The sequence below is a fragment of the Halichoerus grypus genome, chromosome 5 (assembly GCF_964656455.1).
Source record: "Halichoerus grypus chromosome 5, mHalGry1.hap1.1, whole genome shotgun sequence".
In the NCBI taxonomy this organism is placed as follows: Eukaryota; Metazoa; Chordata; class Mammalia; order Carnivora; family Phocidae; genus Halichoerus; species Halichoerus grypus.
The window spans coordinates 187059467-187084508 of record NC_135716.1 but is presented as its reverse complement, the minus strand read 5'-3'; the positions used below and the strand labels follow the sequence as shown (position 1 = coordinate 187084508).

General features: G+C 57.5%; 2 protein-coding genes and 1 long non-coding RNA gene across 4 annotated transcripts in view; 1 reads left to right on the top strand and 2 right to left on the bottom strand.

The window, feature by feature from the left end:
- Positions 1–11998, top strand: part of TTLL10 (tubulin tyrosine ligase like 10) — a 29198-nt gene extending 17200 nt beyond the window's left edge. Inside the window, exons 10-17 of the mRNA XM_078071801.1 lie at positions 61–190; positions 1553–1638; positions 1959–2130; positions 3040–3211; positions 3882–4022; positions 10585–10701; positions 11029–11122; positions 11503–11998. Of these exons, the coding sequence (XP_077927927.1) occupies positions 61–190; positions 1553–1638; positions 1959–2130; positions 3040–3211; positions 3882–4022; positions 10585–10701; positions 11029–11122; positions 11503–11951 (1361 nt within the window). The 3' untranslated portion in view covers positions 11952–11998. The remainder of the gene's footprint in view (positions 1–60; positions 191–1552; positions 1639–1958; positions 2131–3039; positions 3212–3881; positions 4023–10584; positions 10702–11028; positions 11123–11502) is intronic.
- Positions 11999–17819: 5821 nt separating this feature from the next.
- TNFRSF18 (TNF receptor superfamily member 18) lies at positions 17820–21014 on the bottom strand. Of its 2 annotated transcripts, none has more exons than XM_078073940.1 (5): positions 20814–21014; positions 19840–19959; positions 18753–18834; positions 18377–18579; positions 17820–18307 (listed from the first exon to the last, which is right to left on the bottom strand). In XM_078073940.1, the coding sequence occupies exons 1-5, from the start codon at positions 20968–20970 to the stop codon at positions 18183–18185; spliced, it is 687 nt and encodes a 228-aa protein (XP_077930066.1). In that variant the 5' UTR covers positions 20971–21014; the 3' UTR covers positions 17820–18182. The 2 variants fall into 2 exon arrangements, with proteins under 2 accessions (XP_077930066.1, XP_035945515.1); XM_036089622.2 differs by having other exon boundaries at positions 18747–18834; positions 20814–21005.
- Positions 21015–21166: 152 nt separating this feature from the next.
- Positions 21167–24535, bottom strand: LOC144382011 (uncharacterized). Its single transcript, XR_013448435.1, has 3 exons — positions 24107–24535; positions 22502–22713; positions 21167–21395 (listed from the first exon to the last, which is right to left on the bottom strand). It is a non-coding gene; the product is annotated as an uncharacterized LOC144382011 (long non-coding RNA).
- Between the last annotated feature and the right edge of the window lie 507 nt (positions 24536–25042).

The window sequence follows — 25042 nt, the reverse complement described above, 5'->3', positions numbered from 1 at the left end:
CGGCCTGGGCAGCCCGGGCCCCACAGCACCACATGCCAGCCAGGACTCTGCCCCTGCCAGGTGAGCAGTTGTTGTACCAGATCCCCAACAACAAGCTCCTCACCACCAAGATCGGGCTGCTCAGTGCCCTGAGGGAGTACTCAAGGGTTGTGAACAAGATCCACAAGACATCACCATGTGCCCAGGCCAAGTAAGCCTGCCCCCCACCCCCCCGGGCCCCCACCGTCAACTCACCGCACACCTGTGTGTCCTTCAGAGCAATAGGACCCCATCCACACACCCCATCCCCCCCATCCCACGAACCCCCCCCCTCTTCTAGGCCCCACTCCCACCCAGCCAAAGTGTCCATCGCTGGTCCTGACCACCCTCCCTGGAATCCATCCACTCACCATTCTGTCTGTTCGTCTCCATCCATGCACCCCCAAACACCTGCCAACCAATCCATCCACCTACCCCCACGGACCACCCAGTGATCTATACACACACCCACTGTGGCCCACCCACCCACACCCATTCCCCAGACCCTCCCACACCACTCTCCTTCTGTTTCCCGTCCCCCACCCACCACACAGCTGTGCCTGAGCCACTAGGCATATTCATCCAACTATCTACCCATCTGCCTGTCCATCCAACCAATGTTCACCATCTGTCTCCCCCCACCCACCCCCATCCACCCCCAACCAGGCAGGCAGCCCACCCACTCACCTGGCCATCCATGACATAACCTTTACATCTACATGTCCAGCCATCCACTGCCACCCTACCCATTTCAACAACTCTAACCCACTCCCTCCAAGCATCTATCTATCCACTGGACCACCTGCCCATCCACCTACTTCCATCCAAAATCCATTTATCCAACCACCCACCTATCCACATCCCTACCTATTCACTTCTCCAAACACCCATCCATCCATTCTCCACCCACTACTGGGTGGCCACTCAGGCCAGGCCCTCCCTCTGGGGTACAGATCTAGAAAGGACACAGCATCTGCTCTTGAGGAGCTCACATGGACCAGCCCAGGATGCCTCAGGCCACAGAGGTAGATGCATTCAGCCCAGCTGGAAAGAGCCATTCTGCCCTAAATTGAAGGATGGCCTGGTGGTCGATGAAAAGGGGTTAAAGGGCACCCCCAGGCCAGGGGAAGAGGTTTGGACTAGGCCGGGGTGTTCAGGGACCCATGCAGACCACTCACTGCATGCTGGACACTGTCCTGGCCTGGGGGCACAGCTCTGAACGGTCCACTCACAATGCCTGAGCCAGTGTGGGCTGGAGTGCAGTGGTGAGGTGGGAGAGGGGCCAGGGTGTGGGTGAGGCAGCCTGCAGCCTGTAGAGAAGCCAGGTGAGCAAGGACCCAGAAAAGAGTGCTCCTGGCAAGGGAACAAAACGTGCAGACGGAACAGCTGGGGTTGGGGGACAGAGGCAACCAGCTCTCCAGTGGACACTGTCCTCCAGCTGCCCCCAGGTCAGTCCCCTGGAAAGGCTGGCTGGCCTAGCCTTGGGGGAGGGGACAGCCCTCCCTGTGTCCTCCCCACCTCCCTGCTCCCCCAGGGTCCTGAAAATGGAAGAATTTTTCCCAGAGACCTACCGTCTGGACATCAGGGACGAGAGAGAGGCTTTCTTCACTCTCTTTGATGGTGAGAGGCCACTGGACGCCAGGCCTGCTCTGGGGAGATGGGTTCAGGGACCGACCAAGGACCCGGCACGATTAGGGCGGGGCCGGGCCCCGCGAGGTCGGGGGGGCGTGGTCATGGAGGGGACCGGTGGAGTCCGATGGGCGATAGGTGGGAGGGTCAAGGCTGGGCCTTGTGGAAGCGGAGCCTGGCAGGGGGCGGGACCACGGCCGGGAGGGCGGTTGGGCCCTGGGCGTGGTCACTACGGGGCGTGGCCAGGCCATGACTGGGCGTGGTCAGAATGGGGCGGGGCCAGCCAGAAGCTCAGGTGGCTCTTCCTACAGAAAATCAGATATGGATCTGCAAGCCCACTGCCTCCAACCAGGGCAAAGGCATCTTTCTGCTGAGGAACCAGGAGGAAGTCGCCGCCCTGAAAGTCAAGACCCAGAGCATCGAGGACGACCCCATCTACCGCAAGCTGCCGTTCAGGGCGCCTCAGGCGCGGGTCGTGCAGAGGTGTTGGGCATGGGCACGGGGCGTCGTTCAGGGTGGGGCTGACATGGGTCCCGCTGGTTCCTGGGAGAGCTGGTGGGGGTCACAGGGCCCATAGAGGAGTACTTGGTCATGGAAAGCTGTGGTGCCCTCAGCTGGGCCCCTGTGTACCCGGCAGAGGTGGGGTGTCACAACTTGTCAGGGTTGCAGAGGAGATGCCCCCCCCCACACACACACACAGGCTCCTGGACATGGGGTAGGGACAGGGAAGCCTTGGTCAGTTTGTTCCCCAGCCTGGGCCCTGCCGCTCTCTCCTGTCCTGCAGGAAGGCCAGCCTCTCTGCCATCCCCAGCCCAGCCAGCCCCAGCCTTCAGGCCTGAAGCCAGAGCTAACCACCCCTCCCTTGCTCCCTCTGCCTCTGGACGGGGTCCAGACCCTCAGCCTCCCATGGGGAGGTGGAGGAGAGCAATCTGGTCTCCAATAGGTCCCTTTGACCTCCCCATCTGCCAGTGTGACTTCTGCCACAGCTGCTGTCTGTGGCCCCTCCCCTCCCTTTGGCCCTCTGGGTCTTTAGACCTACAGCTCCTTCCACCTGGGATGTCTCCTCCTGGCCATCCACCCTAAGGCCCAGTGTCAGCCCCCCCTCCTCCAGGAAGTCCTCCCTGCCCACAGGGGCCCAATCTGCTCCCACCCTCAGGGATCCTAGTGAAAACTGCACCTTGGGGGGCACTCCAGACACGTGCAGTGGCCTGAGATTTAGGGGCCAGGCCCTCCTTCCCAATTCCCTGAACTGTTCAGGCTCAGAAATGTCCCTTCAGAAGAGAGAGCCCACAGATACCTGGGACAAGTGGTGCTGAGGACCTGGTCTGGGCCCAGGTGGGGGCCAGGGGACAGACTATGCTGGCCGCGTGCTCAGCCCCCATGTGCCCCCAGGTACATCCAGAACCCCCTGCTACTGGATGGGAAGAAGTTTGATGTGCGCTCCTACCTGCTCATTGCCTGTGCCATGCCGTACATGGTCTTCTTTGGCCATGGCTATGCCCGCCTCACCCTCAGCCTTTATGACCCCCATTCCAGCGACCTCAGCGGCCACCTGACCAACCAGGTAAGGGTACCCCACAGATGAGGGCCCCTCTGCAGCCTTGGGACAAGATCATTGCTTGGAACACAGAGGGGAGTTAAGCTACAAACTGAAGCTCAGGCCCAGAGGTGGCCCAGGCTGGGAGGTGGCCCACTCTCTTTGATGGTGAGAGGCCACTGGACGCCAGGCCCGCTCTGGGGAGATGGGTTCAGGGACGGACCAAGCGACAGGGCACGATTAGGACGGGGCCGGGCCCTGCGAGGGGGCGTGGTCATGGTGGGGATGGGTGGAGCCCGGTGGGTGAGGGATGGAGGGCCAAAGCTGGGCCTTCCGGAGGCGGAGCCTGGTAGGGGGTGAGACGAGGGCCCGGTGGTTAAGTAGGAAATGAGCGGGGAGGGGTCTGTGAGGACCTCAGTGGAGAGACCCTGTGCGCAGAGGTCTCTGAAAGGGTCTTAATGAGAAGGATCTATGTGGGGGCCGGCCTTCCATGAGGATCTGTGGGACACTTGATGGTTGAGAGGGTCTCAGCAGACAGGGTCACTGCAGGGCGTCCTGGGATGAGCAGGGCCTCTGGGGACTTGCGGGGTAGCTGGGGTGGGGGGGGGAGTGGGGGCTCTCTGTGGGGGCCCTCAGCAGGGGCAGAGCCTCTGGGTGTCCTGGAGTGGTGGTCTCCAGGTGCCGCACTGCCCCCCAGTTCATGCAGAAGAAGAGCCCCCTGTACGTGCTGCTCAAGGAGGACACAGTGTGGAGCATGGACCGCCTCAACCGCCACATCAACGACAAATTCAGGAAGACCAAGGGGCTCCCCAGAGACTGGGTCTTCACCACCTTCACGGTCCGTGTGCTCCTCCCTAACACCAGCCTGTGGGGAGGGGGCTAAGGGTCAAGACCCTTTATGGTGGGGCTACGGGGGTGGGGGCGGGTGCTGGGCACGAGGTGCTCACCCGTTCCTGGGGGTTGTCTCTGTACTAAAGTGCGTGTCAAGTGTGTGTGCATGTAAGCAGTGAGTATGGCAGCTGGCCACTAGGGGGCTCTCCAATTACCCCCTCCCTCCCTCCCTCCCCCTCTCCCCTGCCTCTCTCCCTCCTTCTCTCTCCTTCCCTCTCTCCCTCCCTCTCTCCCTCCCTACCTCCCACTCTCCCTCTCCCCTCCCCCCTCCCTCTCTCCCTCCCTCCTCTTCCCTCCCTCCCTCTTCTTCCCTCCCTCCCTCTTCTTCCCTCCCTCCCACTCTCCCTCTCCCTCCCTCTCTCCTTTACTCTCTCCCTCCCCTCCCTCTCTCCCTCCCTCCCTCTCCCTCCCCCTCCTTCCCCCTCCCTCCCTCCCTCTCTCCCTCCTTCCCACTCCCTCCCTCTCCCTCCCTCCCTTCTCTTCCTCCTTCCCTTTCCCTCTCCCTCCCTCCCTCTCTCACTCTTGATAATTCACATGATACGAAGTTCACCATTTTAAAGTGTACAGTTCAGGGGGTTTTAGTATATTCACAAAGTTGTGCAATGATCACCACCTGGTTCCTCAAACAGAAACAGCCACACCCATCATCAGTCACTCCCCATCACTTCTCCCCAGCTCCTGGTGACCACTCCTGTCCCTACCGATTGCCCTATTCTGGACATTTCATAATAATGGAATCATACCATATGTGGCCTTTCCTGCATGTGACCGTACTTCATTCCTTTCTGTGACTCAATAATATCTCATTGTAGGGATATACAATTTCTTTGGATAAACATTTGTCACCTGATGGACATGGGTTATTCCCACTTTTTGTCTGTTCTGAGTAATGCTGCTGTGAATACTCGCATGCAAGTTTTTGCATGAACATATTTTCAGTTCTCTTGGGTATATAGCTAGGAATGCCATTGTGAGGTCATGGGGTAACTTATGTTGAACTTGCTGAGGAGCTGCCAAGCTGTTTTCCACAGAGGCTGCAATATTCCGCATTCCCACCAGCAATGTAGAAGGGTCCAATTTCTCCATATTCTGACAAACACTTGTTATTTGTCTTTCTTTCTTTCTTTCTTTCTTTCTTTCTTTCTTTTTTTTTTTTTTTTTTTTTTGTCACCCAGTGGGCGTGAAGTGGTATCTCATTGTGGTTTTGATTTACATTTCCCTAATGGCGAATAATGTTGAGCATCTTCTCACGTGCTTATTGGCCATTTGTAGGTCTGTTTAAGAGCTTTTTACATATTCTGGATACTAGACCCTTATCAAATATGTGATTTGCACATATTTTCCCCCATTCTGTGAGTTGTCTTTTCACTTTTTGATAATGTCCTTTTTCTTGCACAAAAGTTTTCGATTTTGAGGAAATCCAATTCATCTAATTCACATCTAAGAATCCATTGCCAAATCCAAAGTCATAGAGATTTGTACCTGTGTTTTCTTCTAAGTTTTATCACTTTAGCTCTTACAGCTAGGTCATTGCTCCATTTTGAGTTAATTTTTGTATATGGTGGGAGGGGTTCAGCTTTATTCTTTTGTGTGTGGATGTTCAGCTTTCCCAGCACCACTTGTCAAAGAGACTGTTCTTGGCACACTGTTGACAATCAATTGGTCAGATATGTCTGGGTTTCTCTAGAATTCCTGTCAATCATATTCCACTGATGCATGTGCTGGTGTACTGTTTTGATAGTTATTGCTTCCTTCATTCTATGAATGTGCTGTATTATTTTGACTGATTTTCATGTATAGAATCACTCTGCATTTCTGGCATAAGTCACACTCAGACGTGATTTATTAACCTTTAAATATGCTGCTAGAGTTAGTTTGCTAGTACTTCAATGAGTATTTTTGTGTCTGCACACATAAGCAGTATTGGTCTATAGCACTCTCTTGCATGCTTGGGATGTGTTTCTTTCTCTTCTATTCTTGGAAAGTTTGTGAAGAGTTAGTGTTAATTCTTTAAATGTTTGGAAGAACTCACCAGTGAAGCCATCCGATCCTGGGCTTTTCTTTGTGGAAAGGTTTTTTTATGACTAACTCAACTTTTACTTGTTTTTTTTTTTTTTTTTTTTTAAGATTTTATTTATTTATTTAAAACAGAGAGAATGAGAGAGAGAGAGCACATGAGAGGGGGGAGGGTCAGAGGGTGAAGCAGGCTCCCTGCCGAGCAGGGAGCCCGATGCGGGACTCGATCCAGGGACTCCAGGATCATGACCTGAGCCGAAGGCTGTCGCTTAACCAACTGAGCCACCCAGGCGCCCTCAACTTTTACTTGTTATAGGTTATTCAGATTTTCTATTTCTTATTGGGTCAAGCTGTTAGTTTGTCCATTTCTTTCAAGTCGTCTAGTTTGATTGGAATACAACTGTTCATAGTGTTCTATGAATAATTATAATTCTTTTTATAATTTTTTTCTATGTAAGGTCTTTCTTGATTTCTTGAGTCTTCTCTCCATCTTCTTGGTCAATCTAGCTAAGAGTTTGTCCATTTTGTCAATCTTTTCAATGAACCAGCTTTTGGTTTCATTTATTTTCTCTATTGTTTTTCTATTCTCTATTCCATTTATAGCCATTATTTTCCTTCCTTCTGCTTGCTTTGGATTTTCTCTTCTTTTTCTAGTTTATTAGGGTTAAAGGCTAGGTTATCCATTTGAGATCTTTCTTCTTGTTTTTTATAGGTGTTTACAGCCATAAATTTCCCCCTAAGCACTGATTTTACTGTGTTGCATAAGATTTTGTATGTTCTACTTTCATTTCATTTGTTGCTAAAGAGTGTGCTATTTAATTTCCAAAGACTTGTGAATTTTCCAATTTTCCTTCTCTTGTTGATTTTTAATTTCATTCCATTGTGGTCAGAGAATATACTTTGTATGTTTTGAACTCTTTCATAATTACTGAAACTTGCTTTATGTCCTAACATTTTGTCTATCCTGGAGAATATCCCATGTGTACATGAGAGGAATATATATTCTGCTATTGTGGTTGTTCTGTGGATGTCTGTTAGATCTACTTGGTTTATAGTGTCGTTTGAGTCTTCTCTTTACTTGTTGATCTTTGGTCTAAATATTCTATCCAGCACTGAAAATGTGATATTGAAGTCCCCAACTATTATTATTGAATTGTCTGTTTTGCCCTTCAATTCTGTTTTTGCTTCATGTATATTGAGGCTCTGTTGTTAGGTGCACATATGTTTACAGTTATTACATCTTCTGGATCTATTATTATACAATGTCCTTTTCTTTCTCTAGTAACAATTTTTGTCTTAAAATCTATTTTCTTATTTTGTCTTAAAATCTATATCAGTTTAGCCACTCCAGCTCTCTTTTGATACTGTTTGTATGATATACCTCTTTCCATCCTTTCACTATCAACTTGTGTCTTTGAATCTAAAGTGAATCTTTTACAGATAAGATATCAAGGGTTGTGTTTTTTTTATGCATTCTGCCAATCTCTGTTGTTTAATTGGAAAGTTTAATCCATTTACATTTGATATAATTACTGGAAGGTAGGACTTACATCTTCTATTTTTCCATTTGTTTTCTACATGTCGTATCTTTTTTGCTTCTCAATTCTTTCATTACTCCCTCCTTTTGTATTAAATACATATTTCCTAGTGTACCATATCTAGTGTCATTTCTTTTATTATATGTTTTTTAATTATTTTTTTTTCCTGTTGCCCTGAGGATTGCCATTAACCTCTTAATTTATAACAATTTAGTTTGGATTAATACCAAGTTAATTTCAAAAGTATTAAAAAAACACAAAAACCCTTGTTCCTATATAGTTCTTTCCCTCCCTTTATGCTGTTACGGTCACAAATTACAGCTCTATACATTGTGTGCCCATCAATATTGATTTACAATTTTTGTTTTATTTAGTTGTTTTTTTAAATAAAAGACAAAAAGAAATTACCAAAAAATTCATTTATATGACTTTTAAATTTAACTATGTAGCTACCTTTATGAGTGCTCTTTATTTCTTCACATGAATTCCACTTATTGTCTAGTGCCCTTTCATTTCAGCCTGAAGGACCCTAGGGCAGTTCTATTAGTGATAACCTGTGGTTTTTAAAATCTGGGAATGTCTTGATTTCTCCTTCATTTCTGAAGAATAGTTTTGCCAGATATAGAATTCTTGGTTGACAGTTTTTCCTTTCAGCATTTGAGCGTCATCCCACTGTCTTCTGGAATCCATGGTTTCTGATGAGAAGTTGGCTGTGAATCCTATCAAGGACCCCTTATGACTTATCACTTCTCTCTTGATTTCAACATTCTCTCTTTGTCTTTTGAAAGTTTGCTTAAGGTATGGTGGATCTCTTTGAATTTATCCTAATTGGAGCTCACTGATCTTCTTGGGTGTGTAGACTTCTCCTTTTTTTTTTAATCAAATTTGGGAAGTTTTCTACCATTATTTCTTCAACTAGTCTTCCTGCCTCTTACTCCCTTCTCCTTCTGGGACTCCCATTATGTATGTTGGTCTGCTTGATGGTGTCTCACAAGTCTCTGTAGCTTTGTTTATTTTTCTTCATTCCCTTTTTTCTGTTCCTCAGACTGGATAATCTTAATTGACCTATCTTCAAACAACTGTTAATCTCCTCTAGTGAATTTTATTTTTTATTTACTATACTTTTCAAATCCAGAATTTCTATGTGGTTTCCTTTTATAATATCTGTCTCTTCACTCACTGATATTCTCTATTTGGTAAGACATCATTCTCATATTTTCCTTTAGTTCTTTTCAAGTGAGGTCTTCTGGGGGGCTAGCAGAGAGATCACAACAAATAGCTACAATTCTTTGCAAGTCAAGTCCATTCTATCTCCAGTACTGAGAATGTAGACTTTTTTCAAGCCTAGCACTGAGCTGGGAGGTAGGGATAAAGCTAGGGCAAGTTAAAATGCTACAAAGCTTGCTCTTCTTACCAAGATTCAAGATTTTTCTTTCATAAGCACTTCTCAGGTTGCTGAAAGCCTTTGGTTAGTTTCCAGAGTTCTGAAAAAGTTGATTCTGCTTATTTTTGCCAGGTTTTGGGGGGGGGGGGCTTTTATGGAGTGACTTATTTTCAGGTGTCCTTTCTCTGCCATTCTGCTGAACCCTTGAACCCACTCCAGTGAGCCTTCTTCTGCCATTGAGACACTCATTGAGGTCACCAGTGACCTCCGTGTTGCCAAACCCAGGGGTCAGTTCCCAGTCCTCTTTTTCCCTGATCTGTCAGCCAGTTTGGATCAACTGTTCATTCCCTGGTGTTCTTTCCTTATGGCTTCCAGGACCTTGCCCATTCCCTCTTGGCTTGCTGTTCTGGCCTCCCATGTCCCAACTACTGCTCTCTGGAAGCCCAGGGCTCTGCTCTTTATCTGCACCCATTGGTAATGAAAGTCCTCTGGCTCCACAATTAAACCTCTGGCCCTGACCTCTCTCCTGAACTTGAGCCTTATATCCCAGGGCCTATCAACACCCCATCTGCAAGCTCTTAAACATCTCAGACTCCATGGTTCTCCTCCTCTTCTCAGTTGATGGGGGCTTCATCCTTCCAGATTCTCAGACCAAACACTTAAAGATAACTCTTTCCCTAGCTCATAACCCATTCATAAACCAATCAGGTTAGCTCTACCTCAAAATATATTCAGAATCCAGCCCACTACCTCTAGCATCTGAATTATTGCAACAACTTCCTCATAGCCCCTCCATTTCTCTCAGCATACAGCCAGTCAACCCTATTAGGCATGAATTAGTTATACCCCTCCTGTGCTCCACCTTCCAACAGCTCTGATATCAGCATGAAAGGCAAGGTGCTTCCCATGCCCCCATGACATGACTGGCACCACTCTGGACTCATTTCCTACTGCCCCTCCAGCTTGCTCCAGCCACAGCTTGTTCCCCCAACACCTTGGGCATGCTCGCACTTACAGCTGTTGCTCTTCCCCCAAATTCCCCATGCCCTATCCCACAGACCTTCCATTCAATTTTCAGTCTGCTCACTACTTCCTCAATGAGGCCCAACACCCCATACCCCTTTTTGCAACAACTACCCTAGAACCCCCCAACCCCTAACCCTGCTTCATTTTCTTCATCAGCACTTATTGCCTGATACGCTGCCCAAAATATACAGTGATTTACGTGTCACATTTGTTTTCTATCTCTCCTGCTATGAATGAGATGCTCAAAGTTCTCGTCACTCTTGTACCCCAGTACCTGCCATGAAGGAGAAGCTTCCCGTGTTTGCTGAAGGAATAAAACAAGAGTGAATGAGTTTCTAGCTGTGAGCCTGTGACTCAGTGTGAAAGTGTGAGCAGGTGTAGCTATGCAGGTGAGGACACAGGTGGGAGCCCAAGTGAGGGAATAGGAGAGAGCAGGTGAGGACACAGGTGGGAGTGCTGGTGAGGGGTGTGGCTGTGGCTGCTCAGGCCTGGGAGGTGTAATCAGGGGGTGACATCCAGTCACCCCCTCCCTGCCCCACCCACAGAAGCGGATGCAGCAAATCATGGCCCACTGCTTCCAGGCTGTCAAGTCCAAGCTCCACTGCAAGCTGGGCTACTTCGACCTCATTGGCTGTGACTTCTTGATTGATGAGAACTTCAAGGTACTGTTGAGGTTTCCTGGGGCAGGTGGGGTTTGGTAGGCAGGTGCAAGGAGACAGGGGCCATGTGTGCATATCCTGACCACTCAGGCAAGCCCATGGGGTGGAGTCTACAGTCAGACTCCCCCACCCCCTGCCAAGCTCCTGCAGCTGGAGCAGCACCCCCCAAGGCCAGACCCTCAGAGCCTTAGCCCCTTGGGCAAATAGGAGGAGTGAGGCCACAGAAAAGAAGGGACTGCCCAGGATCACTCGACTTAATGGGGACCAGGGCCTCAGCCTCCTGTTGGCCAAGTGATGTGTGGGGACCATGCTAACCAGTGTTGGGCCCAGGTGTGGCTGCTGGAGATGAACTCCAACCCTGCCCTGCACACCAACTGTGAAGTCCTGAAGGAGGTGATTCCAGGCGTGGTCATGGAGACCCTGGGTGAGGCCCTTGTGCAGCCCCCAGAACCCTCAAACTGGCCCCTCACTGCTTGCCCAGGCTTGCATGTGCCACCCCACCCTCTCCCCAAATTCAGACGCCTACAAACTTAGTTCTCCAACATCCAGAGGGCCTACGTGGAAACCCCACCCTCTGCTCAGGCCCTGCAGAAGAAAGGCGTCCCTGCCCAACCTCCCCACTAACTTGGTGCGGGCCACCTCATCCTCACCTGGGTCCCGCCTCTCATCACTCCCTCACCTCCTCCTCTGTCCTCAGAACCTCCATCCCAGCCCCGCAACCATGATGCTGGGGAGGCTGAGTCCCTGCCCCTCCCATGTCCCCCCAACCAATGCCCCCACTCACCCCCTCCCACGCCTCCCCAGACCTGGCAATCGAGACCTTTCAGAAGAGCTTGCGCAACCAGAAGATGCTGCCTCTGCGGTCACAGCGCCGCTTCGTGCTCCTGCACAACGGCGAGGCGGACCTGTGGCCGCGCTTAGGGGGCTCCCGCAGCGCCCTCCGCCCGCCGCTGCCCCCGCCCCGGCCCGCGTGCGAGGCCGACTGCTCCGCGCCACCTCTGCTCCGCGCAGCCGACGGGCCGGGCGCGCGCAGGCCCGCGCTACCCCGGAGCCCCGGGGGCGCGCACGGGCGGCCACCATCGGCGCAGAGGCGGCCCCGACCGCCCGGCCCTGGCCCCGAGGGCGCCCAGAGCCGGGAGCCCGGGGCCGAGCGGCCGCGAACGGGCGCTGGGCAGCCGGCGCGAGAGCCCTCCCCGGGTCTGGCAGAGGAGCAACGCGAGGAGCGCAAGAACGCGGGTCATCGCGGCTCCTAGCGGGCGGGCCACCAGCGCCCTCTCGGGACCTATAAAGGCTACTTTGTTACAAACGGCCTCTGCTGCGGATCAGGTGGCCCGCAGCCCCTGGATGCCCCAGGCTTCCCCACGCTCGCTCCCCAGGACGCTCCCATGGGGGCTTCCCTCGACCCAACGCCCTTCCCTCTGCCCCACAAGTCCCTACTCCACTGCTGGGACCAGTCCTTGGCGGCCGGGGTGGGGGGGCTGGGGGAGGGGGCTGGGGAGTCTGTCCTACTAGAAGATGAGCTCCCCACAGCCTCCTACGCGGCCCTCATAGGGCTGCCTCTGTCATGGGGAAGCCCACCAGTTCCTGGGCTCCTGCTTATCACCTGGTGTCTCTCATTGACCAGGACCCTATAGACCCCTACTGCCTGACTCTCTGATCCCCAGGAAAGGGCCTGGATCCCCATGGAAAGGAGGGCTCGCTCACACCCAACCCTGGCGCTGCCCTCACCCTGCCCGGGCACAGCCCCTTTCTGGGCCTTCAGAGCACCTGGGCTCTGCACTCCCCTCTGCTTCCCGGGGCCCCTGACGATCCCACAGGCCCAGCACTGCAGAAGCCCAGAGGACCCAGGCCGTGGGTGAGGGGCACGTGGCCATGGCAGGACAGCCCCGAGGGAGGTGCTGAACCAGCACTGGCCCTACCCTGGCCAGTCCATGCATGGTTTCAGGTGTTCCCATTCCTCGTGGGCCCAGCCCTGAGGATGCAGGGAGATTCAGGGCCTCTGATGTGTCCAGGTCCCCTGCTACCACTAAGTGTCCAGAGCCAGCCATAATCCCCTCTCCCCTGTCCCCCCCCAGCCACCAGTACCATCCCAGTCCAGATCCCAGGGTCCAGGCAGGCAGCCCAACCCCCAGCTACCACCCCATCCCACCCCCCACCCCCCACCCCCGCCAGCTTGCACACTTCCTCATTTGTTCCCTCTCACACACCTTGCCCTCATCTCAGCAAATAGTTACCACCAAGTCACCAATGCTCTCCTCCTGACCGGCTGGAACCCACTCTCTGTTCTACACTGGAGTGCAGGCGGGACCTGGGGTCCACAGGGGTCTGCTGTCCAGCCACGGCTCTGCTGGGAATGCGGCTCCGTTCCCAGGGAAGCAAAAGCCACAGTACCACTAGAGGGCACCGTGCACCACTGTGTCTCAGGCGGGGGCGCCAAGAAAAGCCCCCAGGCCTGGGGCCAGGGACTGACCTATCCAGTCACTCACAGACCACCCGCCCGACCCCTGCCACCCCAATGCACTTTGTTGCACCCCTGCATCATCTTGCTGCTGTGGCCTAGGATATGGGGTCCCCAGACCAAAGTCAAGAAGCACACACTTACCACCATGGGCCTGGGGGCCAGGAACCCTCAGTCCCCTCCCAGCATGGCTGGGGGTGAACCCTTGAGGCCGGCCAAGCTCAGCTACTGCCTGCTGTGCAGTTGACTCTGGTGGCTCTGTGCTCAAAAGGCCGCAGAGGGAAGGAGACCGGCCTCCACGGGGTGGAGTGCAGGGGCCTCCTGGGCAAGCTGAGTGCCCCCAGGTCTTTGTAAAATACACTGCATCCTTGGGGTCATTGCTATGTTCCCTGCAAGCATCCAGGCCACTCCACACTTCCTGATACCCCCCTGGGGCGTCTGTACCCCACGTCCCAGCTCACAGGCCTCTCCCACGCCCTTCCTCACATCCCATCTGTCCTGCAAGCCCTGCCCACTGGGCCACTGCGCTACACAGCGTCGGGGTTCTTGATGTGGCCTGATGGTGCTGGCCCAGATGGTGCATTCCAGCTCTCCTTCCCTGCCAGTGTCAACATGGTGCTCAGAGTGACCTGAGGCCTCAGTGACAGGCTTGCTTTCCCTGATGAGTGGGTGCAATGTACACTTGATCTTAGCCAAAAGGCCGAGAAGCGATGAGTGGGTGCAATGTAAAGAGGAGTGTACGTTGGTGGAACAGCCTGCCCTGCCCTCCTGGGGCTCCCCCAAAGGCCTGTCTGTTGCTCTTGGGTCCCTGGCACTCCCTTGAGAGCCCATATGTCAACAAATGAAGGTTCCCAAGAACCACTGCTGTTTGTCCAAACCCCCAGAGGTGATGGCCACACCCCTGCCCCCCATCTGGAACCTCCCCTGGCCCCACCCAGCTCGCATTTGGCCCTGCCGTGCCCTTGCCAGCCGGAACTGTAAGGACCCCCAGGGAAAGGAAGGCCAGAGGTGGAGTTCGGGGTGCTGTGGGGCACCTGAGCATCTGGAGGTACGAGGTGGATCCCAGTATTCAGACGACATGATGGGCAGCAGGCACCGAAGAGGGGGTCGGGGGTCCTGCAGGGGCCCGAGGAGCCTGCCTCAGCAGCAGGGGAGGGACGGCTTCCCGAGTGCCTGGGACCGGCCTGGTGGCACTATGGCTGGAGTTTGTCATTGGAGGGGAATGTGGGCTCCTGAAAGCTGGGTGTCTCTCTCTCCCCTACCCCATCCTCCCTCACACCCCTACCTCCCCCCCACACACTCCCTCCCTCCCTCTCCCTCACTCCCCCTCCAGGGGTGAGTCCTGGGGTCCTGCTGGTGGGTGGGGAACTCAAGCAGTGCCTTCTGCTCTCACCCAGGGACCCCCACCATCCCTGTAGCCTCCACCTAGAGGACCGCCCAGCACAGGCCCTCCCCCTGGCACCCACTGGGACTTCCTTCCGCCCCTGGCAGACACAGTGCAGCGTCTGCTGACCACCTCCCAGCAGCCATGGGTCTGTTTCAGCCAAAGATCCCACGGAGCCCCGAGGACCCCGAGGACATCCCCCCACATACATCCCGAAGCCTGTCTCCTGTGGAGAGTGTGTGTCTGAGAAAGGGGTCTGGAGCAGCCCTGGCCTGAATCGGCATCTCTGGAAAGCACCTCAGCTCCCAAAGCTTCCTGGAAACATGAGCCAGGTGGGGGCGGAGGCGGCTGTCTCTCCACCCAGCACAGCCTCTTACTGAAACACAGGGTAGCACCCCCGGGAGCCAGTCCTTTTCTGACCTCAGAGCCCAGCCCCAAGCAGGAAGAGTGGCTTGCTCATGATTGCTCAGGAAACCACGAGGTGGGGGGCAGGGTGGCCAAGAGTGATGGCCCCACATCCTGGTCAAAGCCCCTGCGTGGCTGGGCCTGGCATCATGGACCTATTTTATCAATGGCGCGCATCCCAGCACCTGGGGGTAGTGGGAGACCACCTGCCTCAGGACAGCTCCCTGTAGTGCCCCAGGCCTGGGGCTGAGAGGGGCCAGTGTCCAGTTCTAGCTCCGATGGGTCCCCACCTCTATCCTGCCGAGGGAGTCCCACACTGGCTGAGTCCAGATCTCGGTAAAAGCGACCTTTTCCAGCAAGGGGAGGGGAGGGGCCTGGGTGGGGAGCTGCTGTGGCCCGAAGCTCTTCTGGGAACCAAGGGCGGCCTTCAGGCCCTTATCTGAGACTCATACCCCACAGAGAGGAGCTGTGGTTTTCCAGAACAGCTGACTAGCCGGTCCTGTGGGGTGGGGTTTTCAGGGGAAGCAGTGTGGGGTCTGGAGCTGGCCTGGGCAGAGTCTCACGATGGGGTCTCTCTCAGGGCTCAGTGACCCAGGAGGACAGGTGGTCTGCCAGGCTCTGCTGGCGGGCACATGCCTGCCTCCACCCAGGAAGCTGGGCTGAGTAGGAGGGGGACAGGAGCCTCTCAACAGCCCCTTACCTCAGCACTAGCCCCCCACCCTTTCCCCACACTGCCCTGGGCACTGCCCCCCTCCATTGCCCGTCCACAGTTCTGTCCCTCAGAACTTGGATTTGCTCAGGCCTCACCCACCTAAAACCCCTGGTGGTAGCCCCTGCCTGCCCACGCCCTGGGGTCTCCACCTGACTCTCCAGCCCCTGTGCCCCCAGGGCCCTGCACAGACTCTTTTCACCGAAGAGTTGTCCTATAAATCACAGAGACCCAGCCCCTCCACATGCTCCCTCCCTGTTCTATGTCTTGGGAGCTGGGGTGCCTCAGGGCCAGGCCAAGCTTGCAAATCATGGGGTTCTGGGGGCTCCGAGGAGGGAGGGGAGCAGGGGTGGGCAGATGGAGCTGGGTTGAAGGACGGGGGGCATCTCTGCGAGGGGCAATGGGGGAAGGGTAGAGAGAAGGGGGCCGATCCAGCACCAACAAGGGTTCCCCTGAGCCCTCCCAAAACCCTGAGATCTTCAGGGCCAGACCCCTCCTGCCCCGCCCACCAAGCCAGGCCTCACTCTCCACCCTCTTTTGCTGCTGCCTGAATCCAGCCTCCGCCCATCCTCCACCTGGGCCTTGGAATCTCCCAACCTGCTCTGTGCGGCCCTCGCGCTGACGTCGGGGCGCTGTCACCCCACATGGGGCCCCCCCAATGGGGAGTTTCCATGCTGAGTCAGCCGACAGAGAGGTCCCTCAGGACTTGGGTGTGTGCAGGCCAGAGTGGTTTCTCAGGAAGATCCGTGACTGCAGACGACCTGACTTCACCCCCCCCCCCCACCACCACCCCCGGGATAGCTGAGCCAGGGTTGGGGAGCCCTTTGCCCCAGGGCAGACTGGGGAAGCACCTGTGGAGGGTCCAGGACAGCCCTGAGCATCCCATGGGCGTGGGGCCGTCAAGTGACCCGGGTGGCAAGAGTAAGACCGGAGGAGAGCTGGCTTCCCGAAGAAAGGGGGACAAGGGGTTGACAGGCAGGAGACGTGGCCTGGAGACAGAAGAGGGGCCGGGGGTGTGGCCAGCAAGTCCCAGAGAAGTCTGCCGGGGGCTCTCCCGGAACACAGCATGGTATCTCCCACTGTCCCCTGACATCCAGCCAGTCCACCTGTATTTTCTCATTTATTAGCTAATTCACCTGGATCCTCACCCGGAATTTGGGCTCTGTGGGAGTGCCCGGAGCCTAGGATCCAGCAGGCACGGAGAGGATGAGTGTTCTCCACGTGAGGAAAATCATGAAGGAGCTGTCAACACCCCTCCTTCCAGGGGTGAAGTGGCTGCACCAAGCCGAGGTGGGGAGGGGGTGGGGGTGATGCCCCTGTTCGCGACACACGCAGATCTCTCCACCACCTCCTTGCAGCCCATCAGGACTGAGTGGGGGTGAGGGCCAATAAGCCAAGGGGCTCTCTGGGCGGCATGCAGGTAGGAAGGGGGGCGTGGGGGACCTGGAGCACGGGGACTCTGGGCACGTGCGCAGATGTGCTGGCACCTGATGGGCCTACTGTCGAGACCAGCCTCCACGGGCCTGCCTGCCACACCCTGGACAGCTGTGCCAAGGAGTCCTTATCAAAGCCCCCAGGTGCCAGTCCTGCCAGGAGGCTGGCAGAATACTGCTCGCCTCCAACGGGCGGGAGCCTAGAACCATGCCCCGAGGGAGAGGGAACCTGGGAGGTGCCGGAGGCAAGCAGCAGGGCTTGCCGAGAGGGTGGGGGCCAAAGGCAGGCCACTCAGAGGCTGCCCTCCCGACCAGGAAGAGTTGCGTGTAGAAAGTGACTCGCCCTGGACTTGGGGCCGGAATGACACAGGACAGGCACCCCCAGGAGCCAGCAGGCTGTGCGACCAGCACAGAACCCAGAGTCCGGAGCAGCAGGGGTCCAGAGACTGGACACAGAATCCAGCTGTCCCAGAGTGCCAAGCAGACTGCCAGAGCAGGGGGTTCGGACAGGGCCACAAAAGGGCACACAGGACAAGTGTCCATCATGGTGCCCTTCCTCCAGGAAGCCTTCCAAGTCCCATGGTCCCTGCTAAGTGCTTGTGCCCAGGACTGGAATGGCCCTGATTTCTGCCCCACCCCCAGACCCACCTAGGCTGGAAGGAGACTGGGGCTACTGGCGGGGCGTGGGGGCTTGTCTCTCTGTTCTCCCACCCCAGAACACGTCCACTCAGGTCACTGGACAAGTGTTTATTGCGCACTGCCCGCAGCCAAGTCCCGCACTGGGCACAGCCTCCTGTCCTGGGAGCCAGGGGCCCGTAGACGCCCCCCGCAACAGGGCCAGCGAGGGAGGGAAGCAGCCATGGCTGTGGCTTTATCTCCCATGGGGTCTGGCCACAGCCGCTGCCTCTTCTGGATGGTCTGGGGGACTGGCCACTGTCACCATCCCCCACCCACTTCCGCCATCGAGGGGAGCAGGGCCGGGCCCAGAGCTGGGGCCCCCCCGGCAGGGTGCAGAGCCCTTGCTCCCGAGGGTCAGCCCTGGGACGCTTCCCGGGAGGGTCTGGCTCTGGGTCTGCGGCAGAGGACAGCCCGGCCTCACACCCACAGGCCCCTCAGCTGGCCCTTGTCCTCCGACAGCTGCTCGCCCCGCTCCTCCTGGGGGAACTGGCAGCTGCAGGCATCCTCGGCTGGTGGCCGTGCCTCCAGGGGCAGCTGGGTCTCTGCAGAGGGGCTTCGGTCAGTGGGCAGGCCAAGGGCCCACCTCTCCCACCCCGGGGGGCACAACTGACCTGGGGGCCACACGGGTTGCCTCCTCAGCTGCCAGATGTGCAGGCCAAGCTGGGCTGCGCTCAGGACCAGGATGCAGGCGGCCACAGTGAGGAGGACGATGGTCAGCGGGCCGTGCGGCTCGGCGGGCGGCAGCCCCAGGCTACATACGGCATTGTGTGTCTTGTTCCCGGGGAACATGGTGGGATACCCAAACTGGGAGCAGCTGGGACACACGGACACAGAGCCCTCGGTCAGCCCTCGGCCACCCGAGCAACCCTTGTGCAGGGCTGCCGTCCTCTGAGTTGTGTGTGGGTCACCGCACCAGGAAGGACAGGAGAGGCCCCTCCCTCAGGAACCGGCCGGCCACCTGAGGGTCCCACCAGGACTCACTCTGACCAGGGTTTGCAGCGGCCCTCCTGGCCTCCAGAGAAGGTCCCTGTGGCACAGTCGACACACTCAAAGCCGAAATTGAACTTCCCTGGAGACAGACAGACAGCCGGGGTTTGCTGGGGTAGATGAGAGGGAATCCATCTGGGGCCTGGGTCCACAGCAGAATGACTCCCACACACCTTATCCATTGGACAGAGGTCTCTGATGCCTGCAAGACTGGGACCTGGCCAGAATCAGTGCCCAGGTGTGCCCCATTCCAGGGCAGGCATCTGTGGGGGAGGCAGACTTGGGGGGACCCTGAGCTGAGTGGAGGTTCCTGGGGAATCTGGGAGAGGAGAGCTGTGTGGCACACGGCCAGAGGGGAGTGCAGGGGCCTGTCCACTGGAGGCCGGAGGGTAAGGGAGCCCAGAGGGGGTGGAAGTAGAAACCAGGCAAGAATCAGGCCAGGCCTTATGCTTGGTCCAGTATCCTGGAGGGCAAGAGGTCAGTGAGGGTCCCAGAGAGAGGAGGTGAGGCTTGCACCCCAGCTGACCCTAGACCCTGTCCTACCCAACCTCCCAATGCCCCTCTGGCTACACTGTGTCCCTCCCATCAGGTAAACAGGCCCCAAGAGGATTTGAGCTGCCCCTTCAGGAAAAGGTTGACCCCCAGACAGGGCAACAGGGGGCAGGCCTAGCTTTGACAGGACTGTCCCCATGCCGATGCTCAGGGTACGTGGAGGACTGGGGCATCATCAGAGCCAGGGCCTGAGGGCTAGACAGCCCCTGGACACCCCCACTACTCCCCACAACCAGCCCTGAGGAGTACCCTCGAGCTGGAAGGAGAAACCCAGGTGAAGAGAGGGAAGGACTCCCCAAAGCTGCCCGGGTGCTAGGACTCACATCTGAGCTACGGCAACAAGCAGCAAACGGCCCCACCCACCTGGGCCTTGCAGGACCCGAGACGCCAGTGCGTGCCTGCCCAGAGAACCTGCACGTACCCTCCACACGCAAGCACTTCCCTCCACCCTCATGGCACTGGCTACGCACCCGGTCCCATGAGCTCTGGCTCAGCCCTGGTCAAACCCATGGACCCGCTCAGGCCGGTGACTTACCATGAGGCCGCACCTCCTGGCCCGGCGGGCAAGTGTGGTGCTTGCAGGTCTTGCACTGGGGGTCTCCACAGTGGTACCCTGGCTCAACACACGTGCAGTCCCCCTCAGGACAAGCCTCAGCTGAGCAAGAGAAAAGCCAGCCCTCTCAGCAGCTGAGCCAAGCCCCTCCCTCCTCAGGACTCCCCCCCACCCCACCCCGGGGCCCTCCAGAGGGAATGGGGTGATATAGGGAAGGGCAGTCCATACATCCACCCTCAGGCAGCCCCAGGGGGCAGAGGGCACCTGTCTGGGAGCCAGGACCCCGGTGGGGTCCAGCTGTCTCCCTCCCTCCTAGGCACCTAGCTCCTCCACCATGTGGCCTGGCTGTGTCCCCCACTGTCCTGAAGCTGCTCCCACCCAGGGTGGTTGTGACTTGGCATGTCACCAGAACACATCCCTGCTGGACAAGGGGGCCACCTGGGGGACCTACTCCCTCTCCCCTTTTCCTCCTGCCTGTCCCTGCCTGCTGCACTGAGACGTGGGACCCTCAGAGACCGCCCTTCTCAACCCTCAGGCTCCGGCAGGGTGACGCCCTGGGCTGCTTTCCCTGCAGTATTTGTCCCCAAGCTGGCCCAGACCGCTTGGCCCTCACCCACAGATGCAGGTCAGAGGCAGGGGCTGGGCCAGAACCTGTGCTGGCCTGAGTGCCAGCCAACGGCTCACGAGCCACTCCGTAAGAGCTCAGACGGCCTTCCTCCACCTTGGGACCCAAGACTCGCCTTGGGGAAGGCTTGCACACCCCGAGCCCCTGACCCCTCTTTGGGCCACTGGCCTGAGCTGAGCTCCTCGCTGCCACACGCCCCCGCACCCATTCCCCTGGGACAGTGGGCTCTGGACCCAGAAGGTCTGCCCACCGCCCCGTCGAGCCGGTCTGAGCACAGGGAGAGGGCGCGGCGCTGCTGCCCCACCAGACAGGCTCCCCGCGCGCGCCTTACCCGGGGCGCACAGGCGACAGCAGCGCGCGTCCGTCCCGGTTCCACGCAGAAGGCGGTCGGGGCCGCAGCTCAGACCCCCGGCGGGGCGCTGGCCCAGGCCCACGGCGCAGAGCAGCGTGAGGCCGCACAGGGCCAGGCGCGCGCCCCTCGCCTCCATGGCACCCACGGCGGGACGGAGCCGCGAGATTTGAGGGGACGGGCCCCGCCCCGCCCCCATCCGGGCACGCCCAGACCCCGCCCCGCGGGCTGCGGGCCTCTGCCGAGCTGCGGGGAGGGCAGAGGAATTGTTCCCATCCGGACCCCCGGTGCCACCTGGCAACCCACAATGCCCGGGGCAGGCGGCGCGCCGGGGCTCTGGGGCAGGGAAACTACCGCGAGTGACTGCAGTGACGACGTGTCGTTAGAGCTTTGTCCGAAGCACAGAATGCACGGCCGCGCGCGACCCTCTCGCAGACCAGGCAGCCCACGACACCGCGACTTGTCCGCGCCGCGTGTCCAACGTCACAAATGGCCCCTGGGGGCAGGGGCCCGTGGGAAATCTCTGCAGCCGCCCCTCACGTTTGATGTGAACCCAAAGCTGCTCTAAATAATAAAAAATGTTTTTAAGTCCACGGAGCCCAGCACTATCTCACGGAGGTGGTCTCTTAGCAGGCTGCAGAGTGCAGCCACACGGGGTGGGGGCGGGGCCTCCAGGAGACTGGTGTGCGGGGGCGGGCGGGGTGGCCTTGGGGCTTCCTCAGTGTTCCTGAACTTTGCTCCAGGAATGCCCAGAAACTAAATATGCCCCCAAATGTCTGTCTATGGGGGGTAGGGGGACACTGAGCACAGCCTACATCCCCAACTAAGGCTCGGGCAGGACTGGGAAGGGAGAGGAACCTGTAACCTGTCAGGTCTGAAGGGAGGGTTGCCTGCGGGGGTGCTGGATGCTAAGTGGCAGACAGCACCCTGAGGAGGGTAGTGCCCACAGGTGCGCTGCTGCAGGGACCCCCCAGAAGGACAGTCTGGCCAAGGGCTGCTCCCTCGCTGTGCCCCCTCGGTGTCTGGCTGGGTCCCCTCCCTGCTCCAGCTTCCTCAGGAGGGCCCCATGGGCTTTTAAAGATCTCCTCCAACTCCCTCGTCCTCTATGAAACCTACACACCCCAGAGCCCACATCTGCCAGCATCATGGTCCTGCCTGCTGATCCTCAGCACAGAGCCCCACACCAAGAGGCCCCCCACTTTCCAGGGATCAGAAGGGGCCCTCCCACTCTCCAGGGATTGGGACAACACCCCCCTCACTTTCTGGGGATGAGGACAAGCACCGTCACTTGGCCAACAAGGTCTGACCAGGCTCCAGGTGCGCATGGTGGCCCCCCAACACACACACACACACACACACGCACCGCTGGGGTGCCGCGGTGCTGACACCTGCTCGTAGCTTAGGGCTTCTAGGGGAGCGCCCCCACACCCCCAACCCAAGGACCTCCTCAGATCTTGGGAAGGTTGCTGGTAAGGAGCAGCCCAGGCATTGACCACACCTCTGGTCTCTTGAAGCTCTGGCCCAGAGGTGGCCCTGCTCAGGTCCCAGCTCTAACTGCTGGGCTGCTTTGCACCCAGACCTCTCCAGACAAATCTGGTCATCCTGGAGGGTGTGGAGGGCCAGCCTCTGACCGAGCCCTCGAACCACAGAAAATTCAGTCTCCCACTCACCGTGAGACTGTCCCTGGTGTCTCAGAGCTTCGGCTTCCCCGTGTGCACAGAGGGCTTCTGGGGCCCTGCCTCCTCCAGGAAGCCTCCCTGGGGCCAGGGTCTCAGGAGCGAGACTGGGCTTATACCCCCAGGGCTGGAGGGTGGCGACAGCTGTGGTATTGGCCTTTGAGACCTGTAGCTGCCACCTGGCCGGATGGGCAGCTGTTCCTTTTCTGAGGGAAATGACAGGAATTAGCCGTCTGTGACCCAGCTCTCCCAGTCCCAGGAGGCACAGCCCCTCCCCAGAGGGGTAAGCCTGGCCGTGCAGGGTAGGGAGGGGGCTCAAGGGTGGGCTGTAGCTCCAGGCTGCCCGAGGCTCCGAGGGGCCCTGAGGTCTCTGTTCAGCTCCCACACCGGGACGTGTGTCTGAGCGCTGGGACCGAGAGGGACTCCATGCACAGAACCAGCAGGTCTAGACCTTCATCCACTGCTCATTTCAAAGACCTGAGGGGTCAGGTCTGCGGCAGTACCGGGTCACCCCAGTTCTGGTTAGCGCACGATGTACTGTGGCCCAGGAAAATATGATCAGTACCCTACAAATGATGCTTGTCAGACTGTGCCAAGTGTCCGCTGGTCCTTCTGGAAGCAGGGACAGAGTTAGAAGCTTCTGGAAGCAGTGTGTGGTGGGGAGGGGTGAAGGTGAGCTGGGCAGGAAATGTCCACTGGAAGGGCCCGGGGGCGAGTGGGAGAGGAAGGTTCTTCCGTGGCTGCACCCGCAGCAGCAAGCAATCAAAGGGCCCACGTCAAATGCCCGCAGAGATAGTGGCTTATGAGCAAGGCCCCTCAAAAGGCAGGGGTGACGTCAGCCAAATGTCAGTGCCTGCGTCTGCTTTCTTGCTCCAGCTCCTCCGGAAGCCCCCCCCCCCCCCCCCCCCGCCCCAGTCACAGGCTGCGGGGATGCGTGGAGCCTCCACGGCTGGGCAGTGAAGGCAGAGGCGATCCTTATCTGCGTCTGTGTTTTCCAGTACTCTGAGCCGCTCACCACATTTTTACGTTATCACTCGTTCCAACTTACACAACCCCTGTTCCTGTTAGCGGAGGGCCCTTCACGGAGTCCAGGCAGTAACCAGAAGGGTGGTGGTGTGTGGAGATGGGGCTCTGACAGCAGGGCCGGATGGGGTACCAGGTGGGGGCGTGGAGGAGGGGCCCCGGGGAGAGGTGGCTGGGGGACACTGGGCGCTGGGCAGGGCCACAGCTCCATCACCCAGGCCTGGGGATCAGGCAGGCCTGGGGCGGAGGAAGTTTGAGGGTTTTCAGCAGACTGGCAGGGGGTGAGGGGCTGGAGAGTGTGCTTAGGGTCGGTGTAGAAGCAAAGAGCAGGTGACTCAGTCCATCTTTCTGTCCCATAGCAGGGATGGAGCAGCCAGGCAAGGGGAGGGTGTCCCGGCTGAGGGAAGAGCTGGGAGGTGTGGGGAGGAAGGCCCCAGGATCTGCCCCCTCCCCTGCCCCCACCCTGCCCCTCCACCAGGTCCCATAGCACTTCTCCACAGCCTCCGTGCTGTCCTGGGAACCACTGTCCCCAGTCAAGGCTGCGGGTTTGCTGCCTGTGTCGAGGGCACGGCTTACGTCGTTCTGGTCACTGCTGAGGCTCACGCCAGAAGACCGTGGGAACGCAGTGTGGATGAACATGGGACGGCTCTGTCCTCCCTCTGCAGTGTTCAGGCCAGGGGCGGAGGGGTCAGAGATTTGAAGACGGGTTGGACGGGCCTCTGGGGCGACCTTGGGGAGCAAGATGGCCCAGGAAACAAGGAGGGTTGGTGTCCAGGGCTGTGCCGGAGTTAGGGCCCAGAGTCTCACGCTCGCCATGCTGCCTTTGGCTGCAGGCCACCTGGCAGCTGCGAAGGACACTCTCTACCTGGCCTGGCAGCCCAGCCGGAGGGGCGCCATGGTCATGGACAAGTCATGGTCAGTGGGACCCCACTGTCGATGGGCATTGGGATTTTTCTGCATTGAGGCCTTTTGTTTACACCAAGGGCAAACTGAGGATCAGCCTGTTTGGAAATCTCTACTTTCCCGAAGTGGTGACACCCAACCTTCACTGCTCAGTACTGACCACACACAGGCAGGTCGGGTGGGCATGCAGGTCGAGGGGCCTCGAGAAAGAATGTGTCTTGAGCTCTCTGCTCTGGAAGGACACACAGAGACCTGAAGGGTCGCCCTCAAACGTCCCCTTTGGGGCCAGGGCCTCCGGTCTCCTACCTGCTCCCATTAGTGCCCAAGCTATGGGCTCGCTGGGGGTGCCTGGGGCCTACTCACCCAGGTTTAGGGGCTCAGAGCAGCAGCTCCCGGATTCCCCCAACAAGCTGCTGGGTTGTCTCATCCTCCCAGGACATTTATTTTGGCCTCCACGCCCCACTGCAGGTGCCGGGACATGCTCAGAGAAGGGGTGAGGACAGGGGTCCTGCGGTCTCTGAGTGGGGTCCACTTGAGCTCCCTACCCAACAACCCTGCCTAGGCTGGAGATCCCTCTCCCACCAGAGTGGGCACAGCCCCCGCGCTCCC

Coding starts and splice junctions, on each gene's coding strand:
- TNFRSF18 (XM_036089622.2), bottom strand. CDS start 20,970: ATGGAGGCGAGGGGCGCGCGCCTGGCCCTGTGCGGCCTCACGCTGCTC. Junction 18,835..19,839: donor CCAGGAGGTGCGGCCTCATG/GTAAGTCACCGG, acceptor GTCTGTCTCCAG/GGAAGTTCAATTTCGGCTTT. Junction 18,580..18,746: donor CGCTGCAAACCCTGGTCAGA/GTGAGTCCTGGT, acceptor CGTGTGTCCCAG/CTGCTCCCAGTTTGGGTATC.